The following is a 25,266-nucleotide window of genomic DNA, read 5'->3' as shown; positions in this document are numbered from 1 at the left end:
ACCTCTGCTCCCCTCATTCCTGGTGGCTCTTTCCTGCTCCGAGAGGAGCAGTGCTTCTTGGCATTTCTGCTGCTACCGTGTCTATGCTGCTCTGCTACTATTCCACAGTGCTTATAATTTAATTTTCTTTTACTCACAAAACAAAACCTTGTGCCCCTTCACTCCACTCCCAGAAGGTTTAATCTTGATAGACACTTCCAGGACCAATCCTCTTTCAGCCAGCTGCTGGCAGCATCACATGGTTATAGATCCAGCCTCAGCTCTGTCAGTGTAACTCTGACTTGCAAGTATCTGGGCTGTGGCTGGATTATCATTGTTCTAAATTCTAAAAAAGTACTTGTGAGGGGGATTACTTTTTTATGGATCTTTAAGTGGCAGGGGAATTTAAGTTTGAATGATGTTTTTGACTTAGTCCAGATTTCCTGCTTTCCTTCTGAATTTTAGGATAAACTGTTTATCCCATTAAACATTTCTGTTATTTAACAGTCAGTAAGTTCTGGGTTTTAACCGTGTGCTGTTGCTGCCTGTCTTGCTGCCGTAAGCACTGCTGCTCTGTAGGATGTTGGGTGCTGGCCGGGTGCACACGCAGAACCGACTCTTCCTTGACTTCTCTGTTTTACTATTCCTGGAAGATGTTACATTTTATAGATTAAGAATCAGAGGCTAAGGGCACGTTGCCCAAGACTTTTGAAGCTGTCATATTTGAGTTATAACTGAACTTGTTTAGCTTTAAAACTTCAATTCTTACTCTTTTTTTTTTTTTGGAATCTTTTTATTGGCATAAATTCCAATGGAAAAAACCAAAACCAGAAACAACTGTGCCAGTATCATTTGTGTGTGTGTATGTGTGTTTGTTTGTTTGCTTGCATTTTTTGAGGTAGAGTTGCCTCAAACTCACTATCCTGCCTGGGAAGTGCTGCTGGTATTGTAGGCCTGCAGTATCTAGCAGGTAAGGTAACATTGTAGGCCTTAACCACCACATTCATCTGGTAACATTGTAGGCCGGCTGTACCATATCCAGCTGATTAACATCTTGACTTTACCTCATCAACCGCTGGCACTGTGCCTTGTGCACCTGCACACTCCTTAGTAGTTCCAGGTGCTTGTGGTCTGAGGATGGCAGTGACCAAAGATAGCATTTCAGGGCAGCTGGGTTTTAAAGCCTGCTTCTGTAACACCTGCTTTTCTGCAACCATTTTATTTTACTTTTCTACAGTGTCATTGCAAAGTGCAAGAAAATTAAGCAGGCAATGTAAAACTTTTTCAACAAAAATACTTAAGAAGTGCTAGAGAGATGGCCCAGGAGCTGTGCATTGTACGATGGCAGCTTTTCCAGAGCCAGCAGCCGCATAACAGCTCACCATGGTCTCAGGGCACAGGTCTCAGAGTACCCAACACCCTCTGCTGGCCTCTGTGGGTAGTGCATCTACATGGTGCACAAATACACACACAGGCAATACACATACATGTAAAAGGAGGAAAAACCTAACGAGGGCCAGGGAACTTTCCTCCTCTTCTCCCTCCTCCTCCTTCCTTCCTGCCTCCCAAGCCCCCATCAAAGTCATTTCTTTCTTTTTTTTTTTTTTAAAGATACTTGATTTATTTGGTAGTTTGGGTTTTTTTTTTTTTTTTTTTTTTTTTTTGGATTTGGTTTTTTTTGAGACAGGGTTTCTCTGTATAGCCCTGGCTGTCCTGGAACTCACTATGTAGACCAGGCTGGCCTCGAACTCAGAAATCCACCTGCCTCTGCCTCCCAGAGTGCTGGGATTACAGGCGTGTGCCACCAACGCCCGGCCAAAGTCATTTCTATACTATAGCAGGCAAACATATTTGATATTGAAAATACCTCTCATGTTTCCATACTGGACATATTACTTGCAGCTTCGGGGTCAAGAAATAAAGCCTGCTTAGTTTTAGAGCATAAATGTTCTTAAATATTTACCTCCCTTGATCTTTTTCTGCCTGAGAAGTCTTTATAGGTTCTTGGGGATATAGGTGTATGACTTAGGTATACAAATGAACATTCACATTAATGAGTAGACATGTTCCTTCTTTTATGTAGAGATCTAAATCTGAGCTGTGTATTTCCTACTGCATAATGTATCTTCTAGTATTTAAAGTTGATTGATACTTTGATTTTATAACCATTATTGCCATGAATAGTGCCCATATAAGTAAATACACAGTACAGAATGGCAGGAGTGTGTTTCCGGCCATTTCAGAAATTGTTGGAAATTCTGTTTTGGTAATGAACATCAAGTCACTTACTTAAAAAGTGACAGCTTTGAAAATGAAGCACTCTAACAATGTGATCTCGAGACATACTGATTTGATAAATAAAAAAAAAGTGCTGAGGAATGCCAAGAGTAAAATACTGTCTTTGTTTTCTGCAGCTAAACCATTCCGAGTTCTAAGAGCAGTGGTGTCCTTTCTGTGGGTAGCTGAGGCACTGCAGTTCATAACTAGTAGTCTTAATTTGAGCCAAGGTCCTTCAAGCCACGTCTGTTGGTCTCTAGTGGCCAAGGTACTAAACATCTGGGTGAGCAGTGGAGAGACACTTCAGGTTCACTGTGTATAGTGTGCGGCAGAAATCTTCTCGAAGGCGGGCAGAAGTACCCAGTCCAAGCAGGCTCTGTACTCCTGTCAGCCTTCCCTGCCTCTCCTTGCTCTTCATTTGTTGTAGCTGGACTCTTAACGGTGTAAGGTTGCATGTATCCCAGGTAAACAACTGCTAATGTCTCCTCTGCCCTTGCTGACTCTTGATGAGCTTCCGGCTGCTTGCCTGTGGCCACAGTTCCCTTAGAACTTGAAAGCTTTGGGTTTGATTTGACTTTGGAAGTATTTTATTGTAAGGGTGAATAATGTTCCTTGGAACTCTGTATTTCTGTGGAAAGTAGACTTGGTTTAACAATGTTTACTCTGCATACGTTACCTGGAAGTATGGTACAAATGAAGATTCTGTCTCAGGAAGTTTAAATGCTTCATACTTCCTCAAGGATTTCTACATTAAAGGTTCAGGAATTATATGTTAAATAACAAAGGTTAGCGGTTTTTATTCATTTATTTTAAGGTAGAAAATTGAAACTATGCAGATAGTAAACTATGCAGATAGGAACATTTGAGTTGAGAATATAAACAAATGTGACCATGATGATATAAAGAGTGGAGCATTTTGCAAGATGGTAGAAATTTATATTTGGATGTATGAATGAACTTATATTAAAAAAATATTATCCTAGAAAGGTTTTCTCTGCTTCAGAGGGGCTTGCTTCATAAAGACATTAGAAAAAGGTATCCTGTTAACATGTTTTTTTGTAAGCACCTTTGAGACGAACATTGTGTAACAAACGTCACAGGGCCTGAGAGAGGTAATGATCCTAAAAGATAAAACTTACTTAGGTCAGAGTAAGTTCTGGGCAGTCTGAGGAGCCGAGCTGTTGAAGCTCCGCAGCTGTCTCTTGGCTACATTCCCTTCATGGCACAGACAGCAGCAAAGGGGTTGTGTGAAAGCCAGTGGTAGACCAGAAGAGATATGGCAGGGGCGGCCTCTAAACAGAAGGGCAGGGCAGGGGAGGGAGGCTGTGCACGAGAGAGACCGGCAGACCCTGGGCCTCCTAGGTTTCCATAATCCCTTTCTAGGGCATATCCCCAATGGCTGAGGAACCACTCCAAACCTTGTAAAGGTTCTGTCTACTGTGGGCACAGTGCACTTACACAGGGCAGTCAGACTACACTCAAACCATTGCAATGATGAACTGCATATATCGTAGTGTTTCTGAAATGGAAAATTGTCTGCTGACAACATCCCTGTTTAAGCACATTCTGATGTTTGCACAACTAAAATCTCCTGACAGTGCTTTTCTCAGATGTGCTGTCCCTATTAAATGATGCATGGCTGGATTTCTTTTTACCCATTTTCTTTTATTTTTCTATCATGAAGTATTTCCTCAGGGAACATGCCTCTAGGCACAGATCTTTTTTATTTGCTGTTTAAAATGTTCTCCTCATGTGCTTTCTGCACTTATTTTTGATTACTTAGAATTTTTTTGGTATAATTTCATATTTACAGACTTCTAAGTATTGCTCAATAAACATTTTTTTCCTTCAAATCATTAAAAATGACTTCCTGGGATAAAGTCTTATTATCTCAGTTATAGGTTACAGTTCCTTGGGAAGCAGTCTGTGAGACAAAGATAAACAGGTAAGAAGTCTGTTGGGTAATGTTGCTGCAGTCCTTACCTTAGAAGAGAAAGGAGGATGCTGGCTAGCCTCAGCAGGGGAAGAAATTAAGTTTTGGTATTGTCTGAAGAGAAGACTCAGCTGGGAAGTTCTGGGCTTGGGATAACCCTTCTTTATTGTCCTGAGGTGGTTGACAGCTCTCAGCCTCTACTTCTCTAAAGGGGAGCTCTGGGCAGAGGATAGAGACTTAGGTAAAGTAGTATTCTCCATTTGTAGCGTTTCCCGCTCCCCAAGACAAGAGGATGCTGAGAGCCTTCTTTTAGGAGGACTTGAGGCAGCTGAGGATTGTATCGTACAGTCCAGGGTTCATTACAGTCAGGATACCTTGGTGTGCATTCCTACAAACAGGAACACATTTTCCAGAGGAAAGAAGGAATTGGAGAATGGCTAATCAAAACTAAGGATGTATGAAGAAATCTTATGAAACCCAACTAGTTTGAAAGCTAATGAAATATACAATCAAAAGGCTGGAGAGATGGCTCAGTGGTTAAGAGCACTGACTAACTGCTCTTCCAGAGGTCCTAAGTTCAATTCCCAACAACCACATGGTGGCTTACAACCATCTGTAATGGGATCTGATGCCCTCTTCTGGTGTGTCTGAAAACAGCTACAGTGTACTCATATAAATAAAAAATAAATCTTTTTAAAAAAGAAAAAAAAAACAATCAAAAGAAAAAAAGGGGACTGGAGAGAGATGGCTCAGTGGTTAAGAGCACTGACTGCTCTTCCAGAGGTCATGAGTCCAATTCCCAGCAACCACATGGTGGCTCACAACCATCTGTAATGGGGTCTAATGCCCTCTTCTGGTGTGTCTGAAGACAGCTACAGTATACTTATATATAATAAAGAAGGCATTTGAACAGTATGAACAGTGAGCAGGGTGAGCAGTGTTCTGTTCAGTCAGGGAGGCCCCAGAATCATCCATCCTATAGGCTATTGCTACTGTTTCTGTTATGTTACTCACCACAACTAGATTGTTGCTGAAGATACCACACTGGTTGTAGGACCTAATCTTGTACTGACCAAGAAACTGTCTCCTTACTGGCCAGCTTTCCCGGAGCTAGAAGGTGTTGTGCAGGCTTCTGGGAGAGAACAGACATTAGCGGTCTTACTGGCACTGGATCCTGCATGCTGCAATACTGACTGCCAGGCACGAGGGTACAATAAAGGCAAGACAGTGTGTGGAGTAATCCACTCCCTCGATTGGCCCGGAGGCCTGCTCTGCAGGACTGAAGATAGTCCTGGTACTGAAACACTGAAAACTCAAGGCCCAAGGGGAGAACCTATGATACTGTTTCGCTTAGTGGCCACGTTGTCCAACTTCTTTCTGATATTTACATTTACATGTTTATATGTGCTGCTTTTGCCTTAGTTGAAGAAACATCTTATTGTATCAGGTTAATGCAGATATACAGAACTGTCCAAATGCTGAGAGCAAGGGATCGGGTGGTCAGCAGTGGGTGCTGTGGCTCAGTGGCCTCAGGTTCAGGGAACAGTGCTGCAGAGGGAGTGGGGAGAATATCACAGCCAGAGGATGGGGCAGGGGTGTGAATGCTGTGGACATGACATCACAACAGTTGCACAGAAGACTTCACAAGATCAAGCTGGTTAAAACCTCCAGCAGGGAAGGACGGAAGACTCCCAAGTGCCCCTTCTAGCTGAGGATTTATTAGTTTATAGCTGCCCAGGAAGGGAGAGTCAGTCTTCAGGGTGGGGTGCTGGGAGTCTGCTCATGCCTTTGTAGATGCCTTCCAACTCACATGCATATGGGCCCCGCTAATGGAATCCAGTGGGTTATAAACAAAGGAAGACATGGAGTGGAGAGGGAGATTTGTTGCAGCTATGAGGGAACTAGAGAAAAGGAGTGAGGGATATTGTGAAGAAGATACATTGTATACATGTGTGAACATTTTAAAGAGATTTAAAATTAAAGAACACTGTTCTGTATGACCATATCATCGCATGAGTATATATATTACTACTCTTTTCTTCCAAGATGCTTTTAAGGTTTCAGCAATTATCTAATACTTCTGTAGAGCAAAAAGATTTACACAGGTAACTTATCATATTTACTTGTTACGTTTGCAGGGGTTCCCCAGATCTGTTAGTTACATAACCTTGATACTTAGCAGTACTTGCAAAGAAAGAGGTGCGTGTGTGTGTGTGTGTGTGTGTGTGTTATAAAGAATTTGTAATTAACCCAGTACCTCACAGTACGTTTTAATTTTCTTACTTTCTGCATTTATTTGCAGCTCTAGCCTCTGGTGGATCTGGTGGATAGGTACCTAAATCCTACTGTTCTTGTTTTCTAGTCACTGATTCTGTCTGTCACCAGTGCACCACCACCAGCACTGCTGATGCCTTCTTGTGCGAATGTTCTTTCACTTTAGTTTGGGCCCAGGCACCCAGAACCACAAGCCCTTCCACTCTACCACATGGAAGGAAGCCTTTTTCATGCAAAGCGGATTTCAATGCCTTGTTGGACTGACCCCTGGCTGCCCCTGTTCATATTTGTTACCCTGCTTCAGCTGTGAAACCCTGCTGTATTGCATGCAGCATAACGCCTTGCATAGCATTTCCTAATCTAGTCTCCCCGTGGCTTTTGGACTGTGCTTCGTGAGAAAAAATGGCTCCCTTCTTCTTCCCCTACCTGCTTAAAGTTCACAGTGCTTTAAGGCTAAGCGCAACGCCTTTCTTCAGTGTCCTCTCTAAGGAGTGCAGTTCTACCTGGTGGAAAGTTCATCTGTTGAACGCTGCATTTAAAAATATAGGAGTTTCCTCTCTCATCATCACTCTTGTCTCTTGTCACTCTCACCTCTCTGCCCCTCTTGGGCTCTCCTCCTCTCCCCCTCTCTCCACATGATCATCACTTCTCTACTCTCTCTGTCCCTCTCTGTCTCTCTCTCTCTCTGTCTCTCTCTCTCTCTGTCTCTCTCTCTCTCTCTCTCTGTCTCTCTGCCTTTCTCTGCCTCCACTATACCATTAACTCCCATCCTCTGTTCTGAATAAACTCTATTCTATACCAAAATAAAAAAAATATATATGTGTGTGTGTGTGTGTATGTGTATATGTGTGTGTATATATGTATATATATGTGTGTGTATATATATATGTCTATATATATATATATATATGAGTTTTACCATAGATTTGACAGAAAAGTTTTTTATATGCCTTTCCACTTATGACTAAAACAAAACAAAACCTTAAAAGTTGTTTAAAAAAAAACTCATAGAAAATTACCTCTGATACCAAAGAGTTATAGAAATAGAATCAACAGAGAGCAGAAATGCACAGTGTGACTTTCCACCAGGTAGAACTGCACTCCTTAGAGAGGACACTGAAGAAAGGCGTTGCACTTAGCCTTAAAGCACTGTGAACTTTAAGCAGGTAGGGGGAGAAGAAGGGAGCCATTTCTTCTCACGAAGCACAGTCCAAAAGCCACGGGGAGACTAGATTAGGAAATGCTATGCAAGGCGTTATGCTGCATGCAGTACAGCAGGGTTTCACAGTATTTAGCCACTGTATCCAATGTTTAGTTCATTACCAGACAGGAACGCATGCAATTGTGTTTCCTTATTGTCCCCTAGTGATAAGCCCACGGGATGTTTTTCAGAGTGGATAACCAACAGGGAACTGAAGAGCAAGTGTGGTTGCACATGACTGTAGTCGTAACAATTGGGAGAGTGAAGCAAGAGGGTTACCTGAACTCTGGAGTTTAAGCCCCTCTGGGCAACACACTGCAGCCCTAGCTCAGCCAGCCAGCCAGCCAGCAGTGAATGCATGAGGAAGGGATGGGAAAAATGAAAATGGTGCATCAGAGAAATGCAAAGTATGAACTGAGTGTGAGAGCTCACACCTCTAATCCCAAGCCAACTATATAGGGAAGGGAAGGGGGAGGAGGAGGAGGAGGCATTGGTTTACTTTCATGCCTGGTTATAGTGTCATATGATAGGAGCTGTCCTCTGGCTTCTAGCACCTGCCCCATCCCCCCATTTGCTTTTTATATTTAAGAAAGGGTTTCACTGAGCTCAGGGTACCCCGGGGTTTACTCTGTGGTTCAGATTGGTTTTAACTCTTGATTTTTGTCTTTGTCTCCATAGTGCTAGGGTACCACTACCCCTGGGCCGTGGGGGGCTGGAGCGATACAGCTTTAAGGTCACAGAGTAATTAAAATGTTTTTAACTGGTTATTGTTATGGTTGTTATGGTTGTTGCTGCTGTTGTTGTTATTATTATTATTATTATCATTATCATTATTATTATTCCGTGCTAGGGATCTGAGACAAACCCCTTGGCAAATGCTGGACCTCGGAGCTGCACTTGCCCTGCTGGCTATTATGATATTTACTGCCTCCTTGCCAGTGTACGTTACTGTGCACAGGAAGGTCTGCCTCTGAGCGAGTATGCAGGACTCTAAAAAATTCTTACGTATTTTATATTTGCACACATTGTAATGACCTCGTTGTTTGACTGCATTTTGATTGTAAAATATTTTTAGCATGCAGATTTCCCAAACCTGAGATGGTCATTTCGAAGCGTGCGAAGGAGGTGTCATCAGCAGAGACCCCTGATAGTTTTGGTACAGTACAAGCTTACAGTGTTGTTTGGCAGATGCTTATTGCAAACAGTAAAGCATCTGTTTGGCAGGTCTTCTTTGTTCGAAACAGAATGCTTAAGAACATTTTTTGCTCTACTATATTGGATTGCTAGCAGACTGTTCCCATTACCTAACCCTGGCCTGCGGACTTGCCTGAGTAATAACTGCACGCTTCACTAACACAATCACGTTGTGACCATGAGAAAGTATCAGCCAGGGCACAGGCGTGCCTTATTTCTCCCGAGGAGGTGAGACAGACCTTAGCTCAGAGCCACCCTAGGCTACATCGTGAGACACATCTTATTGCTCCTCCTGCACAGACACATACTCTTGAATAGTCTGAAAGTTTACATAAGTTCTAAGTTCATGCTAAGGCCAAAAGTGAAAGGCTGTTTTGCTATGGTTTGTTAGATTTGGTAGCTGTACAGTTGCATATACTAGTAGTGGCAGACTTGTTTGTATGCGTGTTTATGTATGAAATCCACACAGAGAAAAATAATTTAAAATCAATGTTTTCTATCATAATTTCAACTTGTAGTCTATTAACATTAACTAGTTAACATTTAACATTGCCCAAGAATGCAGTACAGTGTGTGAGAGATATCTGAATTATTTTATGGCTTTATGGGTTAAAGACATTTTGTAAGGATAAGAACTTACAAATACCACTTGGATAGTATTTATGGGGTCAAGGGCAAAAACTGAGATTATAGAGGCACAAGATGTGCACACATCTTTGCACTCACACTAATGTACTAGTGCCGTGTCTGTAAAAGCCTATATTTTACTTGCTAATTCTAATGCCTGTGTTAAAACAAAAGGTAGACAGGTAAGCACACACATTCAGTGCTGGTATCTTTTGAAGAATAGTTTTGGTTGTGAATTATTCTGGAGCTTGTTCCCAGCACAGAAATAGAGAAATGCTATTTGCCCCATAGCTGATAGCACACATCCCTGTATTTGGTAACTGAACTAACAGTATGGATTATTTGATGGCAGTATTTGAAACTCATCTTTAATTATGCCCCTAGTTACTACTCCTCTTTGCTACACTTAGGTAGTGTACTTCCAAAAGCTGCCACTGTACAACAAAGACGGAGAACATAGTTGAATCTTTGGGAATACAGAGATTTAAATCTCTCATTTGTGCACCAAGAAAATTTCTTCAGGATTTAGCATCTATCCTTTGTCAGAGCAGGCGTTTGTACCAGGCTCTGTGGAATTTTAACTCAGTGTGATTTCAGGACAATGCATTTGGTCAGGGCTAGAGATGGAGATTGGCCCCCATCCTGGAAGCCCTGTAGTTCTGAAACCAGCAGAAGTCATGATTGAGTCACTCTCTCTGTGGCTACATCTTCACATCTTCAGAGCAGCGGATTTCCTCACGGCCATGCTCCAGGTATTTAGACTGAGCAGTTCTTAGTTGTGATGGACTCTATCACACCGCTAAGAAGTTTAAAGTCCCTGCTGCGGGGAGCAGTTTGTATTTTTTATCACATGCAAAGCAGCCATGCAATTGCTTCTAGAGGGAGGCAGCATCCCACTGAGAATCCTGTACTTTCAAGGACCCTTATGTCTACTGTTCTGTGAAAGAATTCTTACTTGAGGAATGATAGGGAGAGAAAAGGGTAGCAATCCACTGAAAGTCTCTCTTCTTTCCTTGATGTTAGGCAATTTTATCTTAAAATGAATATCCTTATGTAACCACATCTACAGACAGATGTACTATTTATGATATTTTATACTAGCTAGATTTTTCTAGCTCAGTTTAAGTTTTTCATCTACAATATTATAAATGATTATATGATTCGTTTTCAAAGAAAATGCTAATAATACCCACAATAAATAAAAGTAGCAAGATCTGACTTTTCTTAAAGTTACACTGTTGTTTTGATGTATTAGCCTTTTAAAAGACACATCACATGTAATAATTTCCTGTGATTCATAGGCATACAGGCAGGGAAGTCTGTGTTAAGGAGCATCTGTAATTGTTGCATGTACACAGTTACATATCTAAAAGCAACCACACACCAGTGTTTTGTTTGGCTGTCTTAAAAGACAGAAAGATACTGTGAAATAGAAGATTGGAGGAAAATAAAATTATTGGAGGAAAATAAAATGTAATAATTATTATACTGTTCCTCAGTATAGTAATTATTACTTAAGCCAGAGGTTAGTAGATTAGTAAGTTCATATGTAGTTGAGCATAGTAGCTGTCTGTTAACACCACAGTCAGCTCCTGTTTATAGCTGTGGTGTCGCTGGCTCAGTGGTTCCTCTAGGTGCTGGGTTGGGTGCAGTCCGGCCTTACAGAGCCCATCAGGTTCTCCAGAAGGTCAAGGGGATAGGGCAGCTCTGCTAAATAAACTCTGAGCAGGACTATCTTTGATTGTATACCATATAATCACTACATATATACATATAAGATATATGTATATCCAACTATTTATCTATCTTAATTTTACAATAAGCATTTTTAATTGCTAAATAAAACTATAGTACCACATTCAGATACTTTCATGGGTTTAACCTAAAGCATGTATTTAAAATATAATTAAAAATCTTTACTTGAAATCTTTATTTAAAAGGACATATTAACTAAACTCTACTAAATCCATTAAGTTCTTTGCTATTTCTAAAGAGTGTTCATTTTTTGCTTCTTGCAAATATGTTACGGAGCCATGATTGTTATAAACTATGTTCTAAATCCCTTTTTGGTGCGTGGCTTTTTGTTATCTAATACAGCTAGCTAGATTATTTTGCATGCAGTATGGTTTGTGTTTTATATTTTCTAAGGCATTACTGTGACTTTCATCATACCCATTGGATGGTTTTGTTCCTATTAAAAAAGAAGCTATTCATTATGTCTGGGATTGTAGTTCTCTGATTACTGTTTAAAAACATCCGTTTTTCTTTGTTCTCCTTCACGAGTTCCCTAGTAGATGAGATGATTTGTGCTCCTGGCTCTGCTCCCTGGACAGATGCTGGGTGGATCTGCAGTAGGCGGGTGTCCGGAAGGTCAGGTGCAGGCTCTAGATTGTGTCTATCGTCTCAGAGAGATGCTCTTTGGCTATTTACACTTACTTAAATGATTTTAAATTATTTCTCTTCTGTTTTTTTTTTTTAAACATTTGTGGCAGTAGGCTGAAGTAAATCATTGTATTTAGAACCACCGAGCGGTGAGAGCACAGTGCGCTCACTAGCAGAGCAGGAGTTGTCTGGGCTGCAAAAGCTCTATCCTTTCAGGCTTGGGGTCAGCATATAGATGTGGGTGGGCTTAATGAGTGTTTAACATGAAAACCACAAGTCATGGTTTCTATGGACTCACATATAATAGGTGATTGTATGCCACAGGCTGCAGTTCTGCTATTCAGAGGCAGGTGCTGTAAACACATTTTGTAACTGGACAATGGCAACTAAAATACACTTACACTTCTCCTGTTACAGTCTATTTGATTTAAAATCTATCTTGTAGAAGAATTAGAAAAGAAATGCACCGACAAGCATAGCTTACTCTAAGAATTATTCTATAAATTGTATTGATATTGATAGAATTATCTTTAAAGGAAAATATGATAAAGAAGAGATATATAAGTTAAATCCTACAGTAAACTCAGGTTTATCCTTTTGTTGTTGTTGTTGTTGTTGTTAGGGTCTTGCCATTTAAAAGAAATAGATAGTTGGAGCTTGAAAATTTTAAAGTTTCTTTCTGACTTGTATTTTATCTACATCTCAAAACATGAAAATATTTTTCATAGAGTTTGACCTGAAATGCAGGCTGTGTTCTTGGCACCCCTGTAGCTACAGCCCTTGAATGGCTGAGGCTGGAGGGCCACTGGTTCCGGTCTAGCCTGGGCAACCAAGCCCGACCTCTGTCCCAAGAAACTGGGCAGCAGAGCAGCAGGGCGGGGGTTCGTTAGGCATGCTTTTCCTGGGGTGGTTTATAGCTTTCAAGCAGTTTTAAATACATGTCTTGCTTTTATTTTGGGTACAAGAACACCACAGGAGATATCACTTAACTTTTCTGAGGAACACAAGAGATTTAGGTATGCAATGCTAAGTACGGAAAAAAAAAACAACAACTAATTAAGGTTTCCAATAAAGAATTAATCTGCTATACATTTGTGTAAGTTAATAGACAGAAAAGCTCAGATTTAAAAATTAATGAATTTTGTTGTAAAATCACTTTGGCTAAGGCAGATGAGATATAGACAAATACTGTTTCTTCTTCTCTAGATAACATTATCAGATAATATATACTCACTACATTTGTTTTTGTGTAGTTTATTTTAATAATTATTTTGCTGTGAGTACAAATTTACCTGACTTTTATTAGTCTCTGAAATCAGTAGTAAGGCATATAGGCTTTTGACACTGGAATAAATTGTTTTGGAATTTGTTGTCAGAAAATTATTTCCTCAAGTAGGGTAAGGGTTTGATGGTTTTATACATTAAATTGATTTCACTGTGAAAAAAATGTTGTCTCATGAAAGATACAGCAAAAATAAGATTTGAGAAACCTGGGCTTTACTTACCCATGCTTCTTTTGTTGGTCCCAAACCTCTTTCTTGGTGATTGTGACACATTACAGATTCAGCAACTGATTTCAGGGGCAAAAGCAATGTTAGAAATATGGTATGTCTTGTAATAAGTAACAGAAGTCACATACACATATTTTAGTTCTGTAAAACAGCTAAGTGTTATTATACCAAAGTGAGGAAGGGAAATATTGCCTTACCAATAAGGGAAAATATTATACATGTATCGAGTGACCACAGGTCAAAGACACCGATGTCTACATGGTATGATACACCATGTGTGTGTGTGTGTGTGTGTGTTTGCCTCCTTCAGAGAAAACAGTGCCTCCAAATCTGTCATTTTTTTCTCTGTGATAATCCCTCTCCTCTTCCCTGTCAGAGAGAAGTTGGGCACTGAGCCCCCGGGGACTTGCATTCTCTGGTAGACTCTTAAGAGAAGGCTTACTTTTCTCTTTGCTTTATCTTAGGGAAAGTAAGTCATCACTGCTAATGCAGTGAAAGTTGGGAGGAAGCTTTTAAAGTTTCAGCTCCATTGTTCGTTGTTCTAAAAGGTGTTAGTGGTTTTTTTCCTCCACACACAATAGTAATGGTTGACATTAGGATTTTGTTTCTCCAGTCTATTCTTAAAGTGTCCCCTGTGAGTGATCAGCCGGGCTCTCTGTCTGGCACTGCAGCAGAGCTGATCGCCTGTATTCCTGTCATCTCAGGCTTCACAGAGCCTCTGACCTGAACTGACACACCCAGTCTGCCTTTCTGTGCCTGTAGAGTACAAAGTCACTTGATTTTCTTCTGTAAACTGAGGGTTTTTTTTTTATTTATTATTTTTTTAAATAATATTTTAATGTAAGTCACATTTCAGCTGTGAGTTTGGGTAAAATCTAGCAGTAGTAGTGTAGGATTGAAGCAAACGTGGACTCTAAAGTGGAAATATTTGCTGTACAGTGCTGAGGTCATAGGGTCTCTACAATAGTGCAGGCTCAGATCTAGGATTGCTGCCCTCAGTATGGTATGTGTCTTTTGGATCTTATTTTTGTTTTTTTTTTTTGTTTTTTTTTTTGAGTCAGGGTCTCTCTACATAGACATGGATGGCCACAACTCACAGAGATCCACCTGCCTTTGCCTCCAGAGTGCTTGGATTAAAGGTGCATACCAGCATGTCTGATTTTGTTTGTTATTTGAGACAGGGTCTTACTATGTAGCCCTGGCTGGCCTTGAACTCAGCTCACTGTGCCCCGAAGGGATTAAAGGCGGAGCCACTATGCTCTGGAAGAGTTTCTACCAATGAAAAAGTCTCTTGGATATTTTCCAGTACAGCAAAAATGAAAACCTAATTAGCTGGAGTTCTGTTGATTAGAATCAACCTCCAGTTAGTCATTTCCTCTCCCACCAGATGCCTCCCTAGACACACAAGGAAAAACAACTAAACAGTTGGCTAAGAATTCAGCGTTAACTTTTTAGAATATAACCACAGGGTCCTGGAACCTTAGTGGTAAGCCAAGTGTAGGCACACCTTGAATGATTCTCTGCCTTCTTGGGGTGATTGGCACTGTGCCACTCTGCATGAGCTGAGCAGCAAAACAGTTAGGTCAGAGGCCCTGAAAACCCTGTACCCCAACAATGGAGCCTCAGGCGGGAGCTCCTTGGGTGGCCTGGGTTCTTCTCAAGGTGGGTTTGGTTTTTTTTTTTTTTTTTTTTTAAATCTGTTTAACATCAGATCTCTAATTCTTCTTATTTTTTTTTTAAAAACTTCTACATTTTTCCTGTTTTTGTTTGTTTTTTATTTCTTATGTCACCTGCCATTTTCTTTATGTGAACGAAGTTTAAAACTTACAAGTTTATGTAACTAATTTAAAAGCAACTGGATTAGGAGGTGGAAAATGTGGTTTGTATAGTGACTCCTTTCAGTTTTAGATTTTCTAGATAAACAGGGTGCAGTACCTCAGTCACAAAGGAATAAAAGTAAACTATTCCTTAGGTGGTTACAGTATTCTACAAACTATCCTGGTTTTTGGTTTGTTTTGGTCATGTAGAAAACTGGAATTCTTCATCTTTTGGTTCCGTCTTAAAATCAACTTTTGTTTCATGCACATGGGTGTTTTGCTTACATGCATGCCTATGAGCTATGTTCCTGCCAAGGTCAGAAGAGGTTGTCAGAACCTGGGGGATGGGAGTTATAGGTGCCGAGGATTGAACCCATCTGGAATAGCAGCCAGTGCTCTTAATCACTGAGCCATCTCTCCAGCCCCCTTTATTAATTACATTTTCAGAAATTAATTTATTAATATTAAATTGCTTTAGTATTTTTTTTTAATTATTTATTTTATATGAGTGTACTGTAGCTGTCTTCAGACACACCAGAAGAGGGCATCAGAACCCATTACAGATGGTTGTGAGCCACCATGTGGTTGCTGGGAATTGAACTCAGGACCTCTGGAAGAGCAGTCAGTGCTCTTAACCACTGAGCCATCTCTCCAGCCCTAGTATTTGTATTACTACAAAGCAACTGTGTCCATGGAGGAAGTTGCCCTATAATTTTCAATTTTTCTCCCTCCCTGTGGTTTCAAGGGCTGTCCCTGCAGATTTGTACCTGAAACACAAGCACTCTCACTCTGAGCGAGACCTGACCTGCAACTTTCCATTTACTTTACGTGCCAGGCTTTGGTTTTAGTATTATTCTGTTCTCAAAATGTGTTGGAAAATATTTCTCCCAAATATATAAACCATAGCTATTCACTGCTGTGATCAAATACAAGAGGTTAAAACACACACACACACACACACACACACACACACACACACACACACACCCTCTTAAAGGACCAAAACACTTGAAGGGAAAGCTTCATCTTGGCTCACGGTTTCCTGTGGTTCAGGCTGTGCTGGGTTGGCTCCATTGTTTGTGGGCAGTGATGAGGCAGACCATCATGGCTCAAGGGTAAGGAGCAATGCTACTCACCCCGTGGTGTCTAGGAAACCGTCTGGAGGGACTGGGCTCTGAGAAGGTGTGTCTTTCCAAGCAAGTCTTCCAGTTAGGACTCACCCCTGACTTTTTATGCAGTAATCCAGCAGGTCCACACAGCCCCGCCTCTGAACCCAGCTGCACAGGGAACCAGGCTTTCTGTATAGGTGCCTGCTGGGGACAAATCTATACAATCTACACAGGTTCTTCTCTGAGTTACCAAGTCATCTACTTAAGATGGAATTATTAACCTTTTCAACTTTCACAGACGGTGAGATGTTCTATTTGCATTTTGTAATAATTCTAAATTTTATATGACAGACATGATACTTTTAATACATGGAAAAACTTTGTCATATTACCTATTGCCTTTTAACTTTTTGATTAAAGATGAACTATCTGCCATACATTATAAATAGCATATTATTATTTGCTATTTTAGATTAAAAAACACTATGTCTTTTTAGTTTTTTTCTTGTTTGTTTGCTCTAGTGTATAGACTACTTATTCTAATAGTATAGCTTTGAAAATTTAAAAAATTCAGTGTATTGTTACATGGAATTAATTGGAGAACATGATACAAGCCAGTAAAACTATTATTCTAATGGCATTGCCTGTAAAATGTAATTTCCAAGTGGTTGTGGTGACACGGATATTTTGGCAGCACTTGGATGTGGATGCAGGAAGATTGTGGATTTGAAGCCAACATGTACTGTATAACAAGATCTGCCTCTAAATAAATAAGCAAGTATACGCATATTTGGGTGGTCTTTTTTTTTTCTGCTCTCAGTGTTAGTTTGTATATATTTGTTAAGTCATCCAGAGTTTCCATATTTTCTAGAATGTGTTTCTACTGTAATTGATGCAAATGGGTTCCTTGCATAATGACACCATGACCTAGATAAGAGAGCCCCCATGTGTGTGACCCACAGCATATGGCCAAAACTGATTAGTTCCTAGTCTTGTAATTTACTCCAAACCAGTATTCTTTAAAATGAATAATTTAGGTCTACTAACTTAACTCCATCTTTCCATGTTGTACGTCTGTTTTATACAATCATAACTAATTCTTGCTCCATACCCTTTCTTCTCTTTAGAAAAATTGGAAGCTCTACCACCCACCCCAGGACAGCTGAGATACGGTAATGGTCTCTAATTGCTCACTTGCTATGCACATCTCTTTTGGACCTGAAGGAACTATGTCTTACAGCAGCACAGCAGTCAGCAAACCCTCCTGATAGAATAAAATAGGTTATCCTATTTTTCATCTAAGAGTGCTTTCTAATCCTGGCTGAAGATATATACAGTATTATGGGATAACTTATATTTTTTAAATGTTCTTATCATCTAGTAATAAAAGTAAATTTATATTAGAAGTTTTCTTAATTTTCAGAAAAAAATATATTTAACTTCTCAGGTAAAAGGATACGTTGGATTTAGTTAGGTGACTGAAGAACTTAATTTTAGATCTGGGCTAACTGTTCTCTGATGCAGACAGTGCGTCTGGGTAGCTAGTGTTCGCAGCAGTAAGAAAGCAAGTGCAGTTCATGTGAGGAGGATGAACCTCCTCACTGAGCTGTTCTGTTCTTTCTTTTCTGATAAGAATTAATTTTGCAGGTTAATATGGGAGTGATATAAAACAGTTTAGGGTCTTATTAAAAGACAGTGGAAGAGAACCATTTAAAAGTGTGGTGGTGATTTTGAGTAGGTGGTAATTAAGTAGGTAATTAAATATTAAATGTCATCTGCTAACAGAATAGTGTTTGCCAAAGGGAATTGAAGAAATAGTGAATTAGTAGGAGATCGTTATTCATTGGAAGGCAAATTCAAATGACTAGGAAAAAACTAATGATAGTTCTTTTTTTCCCTCTCTCTCTTAGGTAGAATATAATTTATGTTAGAAATTAGTAACTTTCCTCAAACACCAAAACAGTTTAAGAATTCTTTAAGATCTCTCTTCCCAGGTAATCTTTCCTGATTCTCCCAGCCTAGATTCTTAATTCTGTATTGTACATTACAATATTATTATTGTTTTTGTAGGTGATGTTGAAATGAACTGTTATGTGGATAGGTTTCTATGGCTAAGTCCTTTGCGACGTGGAAACCGAGTTTTATGTGTCTTTGTGTCTCAAGTTCCCAGTGGGGTACCCAGTGCATACTTTTTTTTTTCTGAGAAACTTAATTTTTCTCCCTTGAATTAAAAGTAGTGTTTATTTGACAGATTTATTTAAATATAAAGATAAAGACCTACTTCATAGTTCAAGTTGGTTAGTGTGGCAGCATGCCTTAGTGTCACTGACCAGGCTTCCCCCCAGGATGAACAATCAGTGTAATCTTAACTTAATGCCATTAACGTCTTTTTGAGATGCCATTATATTATTCAAATACTAAGTTATCTCAGCTGATTTCCTCATTAGTGTGCCGTATTTGTGTGTCAGAGACCACAGAGGTTGTATCTAGATACACTTAGATGGTGGGTGATGTAAAATCTCCAGTGTACCCTTTTGCCTATTAAGTGTATATTGTCGTAGGAAGTTAGGATTGTGTGTGTGTGTTTGGAAGCTGCTTACCATAAAAAGTCAGAATGTTCAGAAGGCAGCCAATGGACGTAGGCGGAAACCAGAGAAGTAAGTCTGCATTCTTGAGCTGAACCCCATGCCATGAATGTAATAACTTTCACCATCTCGATAGCTTCTGCAGTGATAATCACAGTGGAATATTCTGCTCTTCATCATGAACATTGTTACAGTGACAAATGACACTGAAATGACTTGTTATGTCAATTGTGTACTGTCAATGTAATAATCTCCACATGATGGTGCATGTTATGTTGAGTGTGACATTTCTATGAGGGTAGTTGTGGGTAGAAGTGTTTGTGTTTTAAAATTCCTGCCTCGTAGCATTTCCGGATTGTAGAGCTCACCATAGCAGTATCATGTTTTCATAACTTCCGGGTTATACTTTAATTGCATTGTATATTTGCTTGCAGAGAAAAGCAAATCTGAAGTCACTAGCAACTATAACCAACTGGCTTAAGGGAGAACTCTTTAAACATAGGATGAAGCTCAGACTCTTGAGCTGAAAAAAGTTTACTAAAAAAAGTTGTCAGTTGATCTGACACTGTCTTTGCCTTAGCAGTTGTAAAGGTCAATTTAGTCTTTTCCTGTTCCCAGCTCGCAATCTGTTTCTCAGCCTCCCCCAGGTGTTTAAATATGAAGTTAGCTTTTTTTTTCCAGGTTAGTAGCCCTCGATGTAAGTAATGATTTTTGAGCATCTGCTATGTTCTTGGCTCTGTATGCTAAAGGCACAAATTTGAGAAAGTGAAGTGGAGTTATAAAATAAAATACATTTTTGCTACTTTGACTTTTAATATCCAGGTTTCAGGTTATGTACCAGATAGATGACGTGAGACATGTCTTTGACAGGAGGGGGCCTTCAAGCCGCATTTTGATACAGAGCAAATACTGATTCTTACAGTTTCAGTAGCATTTGGGAATCTTAATAGGTTCTGAGATGTTAAAGACTTCACATAAATGTCAGATGAAGTTGAGGTAATTGTCCTTTCCTACAATTTCTTTAAAGAATAGACGAGGGTGGAAAGGGTCAAATAACTTCCCTAGAATTTGAGTGTAGGCATTTTTAAAAATTATTATTACAAATACAGGCATTAGTAGTATTGTGATAGTCCTCAGGCACAAGAGAGAAATAGGTTAAGTGGGGGCATCACATGTTTACTACAGATTTACTCTTCCATGAACTGTATATACGTGCACTGCCAGGAAGAAAACATAAAGGCCTAAAAATTGTTTTTATGTGTTACATATTCGTGTTTTGTTTCCCAACATAACTTCTGTCAAATATACTTACAGCAGCAACAGGATCTCTGATCGTTCTTAACTCTTTAATTACATGGCCTGTTTTGTCCATTCTAAAGTTATCAAGAAATTAAAATATATTTTTCTGTGTTTTGATGTTTTTTCAGTATTCTTCCACAATGCGATCCCTTTTGTAGGATTTGGCTTTTTGGATAATGCGATTATGATTGTTGCGGTAAGTTCTCACCACTTGTATTTTATGTAAACAAAGAAATTAGTGTGCTCTACATTTTCCTAGTATACATATAAGAAGAAAACGGATGAGTGTATATATAAATGTCAGAGAGTATTTAATAATTTAGAACCACACTGCTTTTCTTGGGCTACTAACACTGAGTTGTCTCAATTACTGGTGTTAATGTAAAGCATATCTATGTCCAAGAAAAGCTCCTTTATGTTGAGTTTATAAACTGAAGTTGACTGTGTACCTGTGAGCAGGTTGTCTGATAGAGAGCATCTCTGTGCTAAATGTTTGTTTCTCACTATTTTTGTGCTTGAAGCCGCCATTGTAATAATTTCCTTAATAAGGCACGCCTTAAAGACTCACCTGCTGAAATACTGTCCTTTGCTGTGAGCAACTGTGGAGGCAATACCTATTGAACAAAGGGGAGTAGTTAGAGTAGTTTGAAGAGAGGCAGGAGGATGGGAGTTAATAGCTTGTTAGATCTCTAATCAGACCCTGTGCCTATCTTCCCCGTGGCTATGCCTCTTTCCTAGAATATCAGAGGAGAGTGTTTTTCCAGACCTGAGATTCTTTTTTTTTTTTTTATTCGATATAATTTATTTACATTTCAAATGATTTCCCCTTTTCTAGCCCCCCCCCCCCCACTCCCCGAAAGTCCCGTAAGCCCCCTTCTCTTCCCCTGTCCTCCCTCCCACCCCTTCCCAGTTCCCCGTTCTGGTTTTGCCAAATACTGTTTCACTGAGTCTTTCCAGAACCAGGCCTGAGATTCTTAACCACAGGTTACCAATAACCTGTTTACATAAAATTCAGCTTTTACTGAAATAAGTATTTTAAATCACTGACTTCAACACCCAATGAAGAGTAATAATGGTTTTGACAACAATACTCTGTAATTGAAGGCTATTTCCGAGATGGTGGCATGCTCCCATGAGGTGTTTATTTGATCTAGAGATGAACACAGACGAGATTCACAGTGGAAGATTCTCTGAAGGGAGCCGAGTCATCATGGCCGGCTTCCAATGCGTCCTTTGTATTTGTTTGTTTTTGCCCTTTACTGTGTCTTAAAGCACAGATGATCTTTTCTCATTGTGGAGCAGATGTGAGTGTTTCAGACAGGGCAAATTATGCAGTCTTCTGCCTGTCACGTGATAAACTTCCCTCTCCTTCTCTCAGACACGCCTTCCTGGCTTTGTAGTCAAATTTCTCTCTAGTCAACTACAATAGGGTAAAGTCGACCTTCATAAATGACTGCTAGTAATATTCAGCCTTAGGTTATATGGCTTATTATAATTGTATATTACTGGATTGCTTTTTGTAATATATATTTTAGTCATTTTGTGAATTGATTTGCTTTATAATTCAATTAGGATAAAAATTTTAAGAATAGGTTAATTGTAAGGTAAGAGTAATTAAGGTGATAGCTTAACTTTGATAACTGGTGAGATCTATTTGTAATTTCCATCTATCTTTAAAAGTTTTTGGAATACAGCACAAAATAAAGATAATATTTTATTACAAATAAATTGAGGGTATTGTTCCCCAAGTGATAAAGCATGCAAACACTTCTTGTTTCTTTCTTTTTTTCTTAAGATTTATTTATTTACTTTATGTGTATGAGCACACCAGTAGAGGCCATTGGATCCAACTCCAGATGGTTGCAAGCCTCCGTGAGCTTGCTAAGACGTCTCTCCAGCCTCTACCTCTTGGTTCTTACTGTTACTTTGTGTAGGGAGTGAGAGGGCCAAGCCTGGAGCCTCATGCACACCAGCGGACACTGTCCACAGAACCACAGCTCACACAGATGCCTTACAAGGCTCTTCTTGGGTTATCGACGGTGGCTCGCCGCTGTCACGGGTGCTGTCACACGTATGACTTACTTGTCTACAGCTCTGTAGTGGTGCTCTGCTGTCTTCACATTTATATAAGAAAACTATGCATCTTTGATATTTTCCTCTCTGTTTTATTTTCCTCAGAAATCTGCTATTTTAGCTACCTTCAGAAGTTAATAATTTTATGTGTCTAGGAGAGTGCTGCATCAGGCTGGTCATATTCAGCAAGAATCATGTCTTCCAGGGGTAGAGCTGAGAGCGAGGGACAGGAGGGTAGAGGGAAGTGCCACCCAGGCTTTCTGCTCTGGACTGACTGATGAGCACTGGTGTCCGGTCACACGTTAATTAGACGGCCTCTTTTTCTTTATATTGGCAGTTCATTTTTTAAACATTGTCCGATGCCAGTTTCCTAGGGAGTTTGAAAACTAAGTTTACCTTTATCCGGGACTGGAACTGAAATAGCAGAATAGACCCAGGACCTCCTCTGTTTGACAGTCATGCATCCCTGTCACCTCAGTGCCACCTCTGTAAGTGGGCGGGAGACATGAGCTCCTCCTCTTCACCCAGGGGATGTGGCTTTGGGACCTCCAGGGAGCGGGTCCCGGGGTGCTCATCGCTCAAGTCTCAGTCCTGCAGGTCCATCAGTGTGCTTGGCAGTTAATGTCCCCACGTGAACGCATGAACCCCAGCTGCCGTATTTAGTGGTTAAGGGGCCAAAGGTGTTGAGGGACGTTGTTCTAATTGCAGCTTTCCTAGAAAATCACCTAGGCTTTCAAGTCTTTTGAAAGAATAAGCAATAGAACAATATGTTATAGAACTTAGCATATTTGTGTTCAAAGAGCATTAAAAAATATTTCTTGGAGATAGAAAAGTAAAATTAATCTAGAAATTAGACTATCAATGGTGAATTGATTACTACATGTGTTGCTATCTATTTTTTAGGAAGGCTCAATTTTGATGGATGAAATGTGATCGGTTATTTCATCATGGAAGTATATGTATGCATAGAATTAAAATATAGAATATATAATAAATATATAAAGATATATAAACATAGAATTAACATAGACTATATAGAGAGAATTAAGTGAATCACCTCATACTGTTCACATTTATGGATATTTTGGGGTATAATTATGTGGTAGCAGCATATTGACTATACAGTCTGTTTTTATTAGCATGTTGATATTCTTTTATAGCCATGTCAGTTTTAATTTATTTCCCTGATCACTTTTCAGGGAACCCAAATCGAATTGTCTATTGGAATTATTTTGGGAATTTCAACAATGGCAGGTATTTAATAATAGCAAATGTTAAAATTCAATTGTCGGCATATTGTTTAAAAATGTCAGTAAGTTAGATTTAGAAGATGATAATGTATTTTAAATGAATTTGCTCATTGAGATGTTTATTTGCTAAGGTATCTTTAATGTTAATCTTCTGGTTCTTAGTTTTCTGTGTGTGTTTTCCCCCCTGAGAAATTGTATAAGTAATTTATGTTAGTGGGTAACATGACTCAACTAAACTGTCTATGTTAAGGCATTTTTTCTCATAATTTAATATTACCCTAAATCTTTTTACCTTTTGTCACTATTAAATTAATTAATTTCAAGTTGAGTAGAAAAAAAATTTAAAAGCAGTATTTTCCTTCCTTTACTTTCTTGAGTTGGGCTTGCCAACTTGGCTCTTTCCTTGAGCTTCCAATATTCAAATTTCCCAAAGCAAATGAAAGACAAAACTCTGAAATTTCAGTATTGAAATAAGAATAGAAATTTTCTGCTATAATATATAAATCCTCTGTCGGTGGAGGTATAATATCGTAATTTTAGGATTATGTTCATGTTAAACTCTTGGCACCTAGTGCTCTCCCTGGGCCACGTTGAGCATGGTTTTTACAGCTAAGTTACGTTGACTTCAGAAGACCAAGGCTCAGTGCCACCTCTCACGTGACAGCATGCTGCGACCTTTGCTGGCTTGGTTTTGATAATTCATTGTGTTTTTTTCACCTTTCCAGCTGCTGCTTTGGGAAACCTTGTTTCAGATTTGGCTGGACTTGGGTAGGTTCATTCACAATTCAGTCTGCAGTTCTGCACCTCCGCTCTTGTCTTCATTAGTCTCTAATTAACAAGCCTTTACAAAGGACAGTTATTTTCTCTTGGGTTCTGAAACTAAAAGTACTTCTAAATCAGTACATTAAATATAGTTGTTGGGACAACGTGCCAATAAAACTGAATAGTAGTCCCAAGAATAGATAGAACCATGTCACCATATAAGCAAAACAGAATTTCTATTTATAAAAGATATATTTTGTGGACATCTACAATGGAAACAGAATCAAAAGCAAACCTCTGTCATTTTCCACTTCCTTTTACTGACAAAAAACCCCAAAGATAAAGAGATATGGCGCAAATTTGAGGATACTTACCTGCAAAGGAAATAATGTCCAAGTCTCTGCCTTCCTCTCTCTCTTTCTCTCTCTCTCTATCTGTCTCTCTCTTTGTCTGTCTCTCTGTCTCTCTCTGTCTCTGTCTCACACACACTCACAGTCAGTAAGACAGTAAACATAGGGTCTTATGGACATCGAGTGCACTCTGCCTCAGAGCCACGCCCCCAGCCTGCAGGCATGTGTCTCCTTGGCCATTTCTCTTCTCTGTGGTAGGAATGCTGACACAGACAGAGGGTGGCAGCCCTGAAAGCCAGCTTTCTCGCTTTCTTCCAGGTGGCAGATGGCCTGGGCTGTGCTTCCTGGGCTTGGGAAGCTGAGAGGTTGGCATTCAGAATTAAGGCAAACCTCCCTCCCTCCCCCCCCCCTCTCTCTCTCTCTCTCTCTCTCTCTCTCTCCCTCCCTTCCTCCCTCCATCCCTCCCTCCCTCCCTCCCTCCCTCCCTCCCTCCCTCCCTCTCAATTTGTCATTGACATTGTCTCCTCTCTTGGCCTCTCAAGAGGTGGATTTTGAGATTTGTATCTAGTAGGAGTCTATTTCACCTCATAGTTTAGGCAGAGACAGTTTTATAAGTGGTCTGACACTTCATATTAGACATCTG

At 39.7% G+C, this 25,266-nt stretch overlaps 1 protein-coding gene across 1 annotated transcript in view; it reads left to right on the top strand.

The window, feature by feature from the left end:
- Positions 1-25,266, top strand: part of Tmem65 (transmembrane protein 65) — a 38,684-nt gene that overhangs the window by 7,605 nt on the left and 5,813 nt on the right. The window contains exons 2-5 of the mRNA XM_052161137.1: positions 17,432-17,476; positions 20,317-20,384; positions 23,461-23,515; positions 24,237-24,279. Of these exons, the coding sequence (XP_052017097.1) occupies positions 17,432-17,476; positions 20,317-20,384; positions 23,461-23,515; positions 24,237-24,279 (211 nt within the window). The remainder of the gene's footprint in view (positions 1-17,431; positions 17,477-20,316; positions 20,385-23,460; positions 23,516-24,236; positions 24,280-25,266) is intronic.

Source organism: Apodemus sylvaticus, chromosome 17, assembly GCF_947179515.1.
Source record: "Apodemus sylvaticus chromosome 17, mApoSyl1.1, whole genome shotgun sequence".
Lineage (NCBI taxonomy): Eukaryota > Metazoa > Chordata > Mammalia > Rodentia > Muridae > Apodemus > Apodemus sylvaticus.
This window is presented reverse-complemented; position numbering and strand designations above follow the sequence as displayed.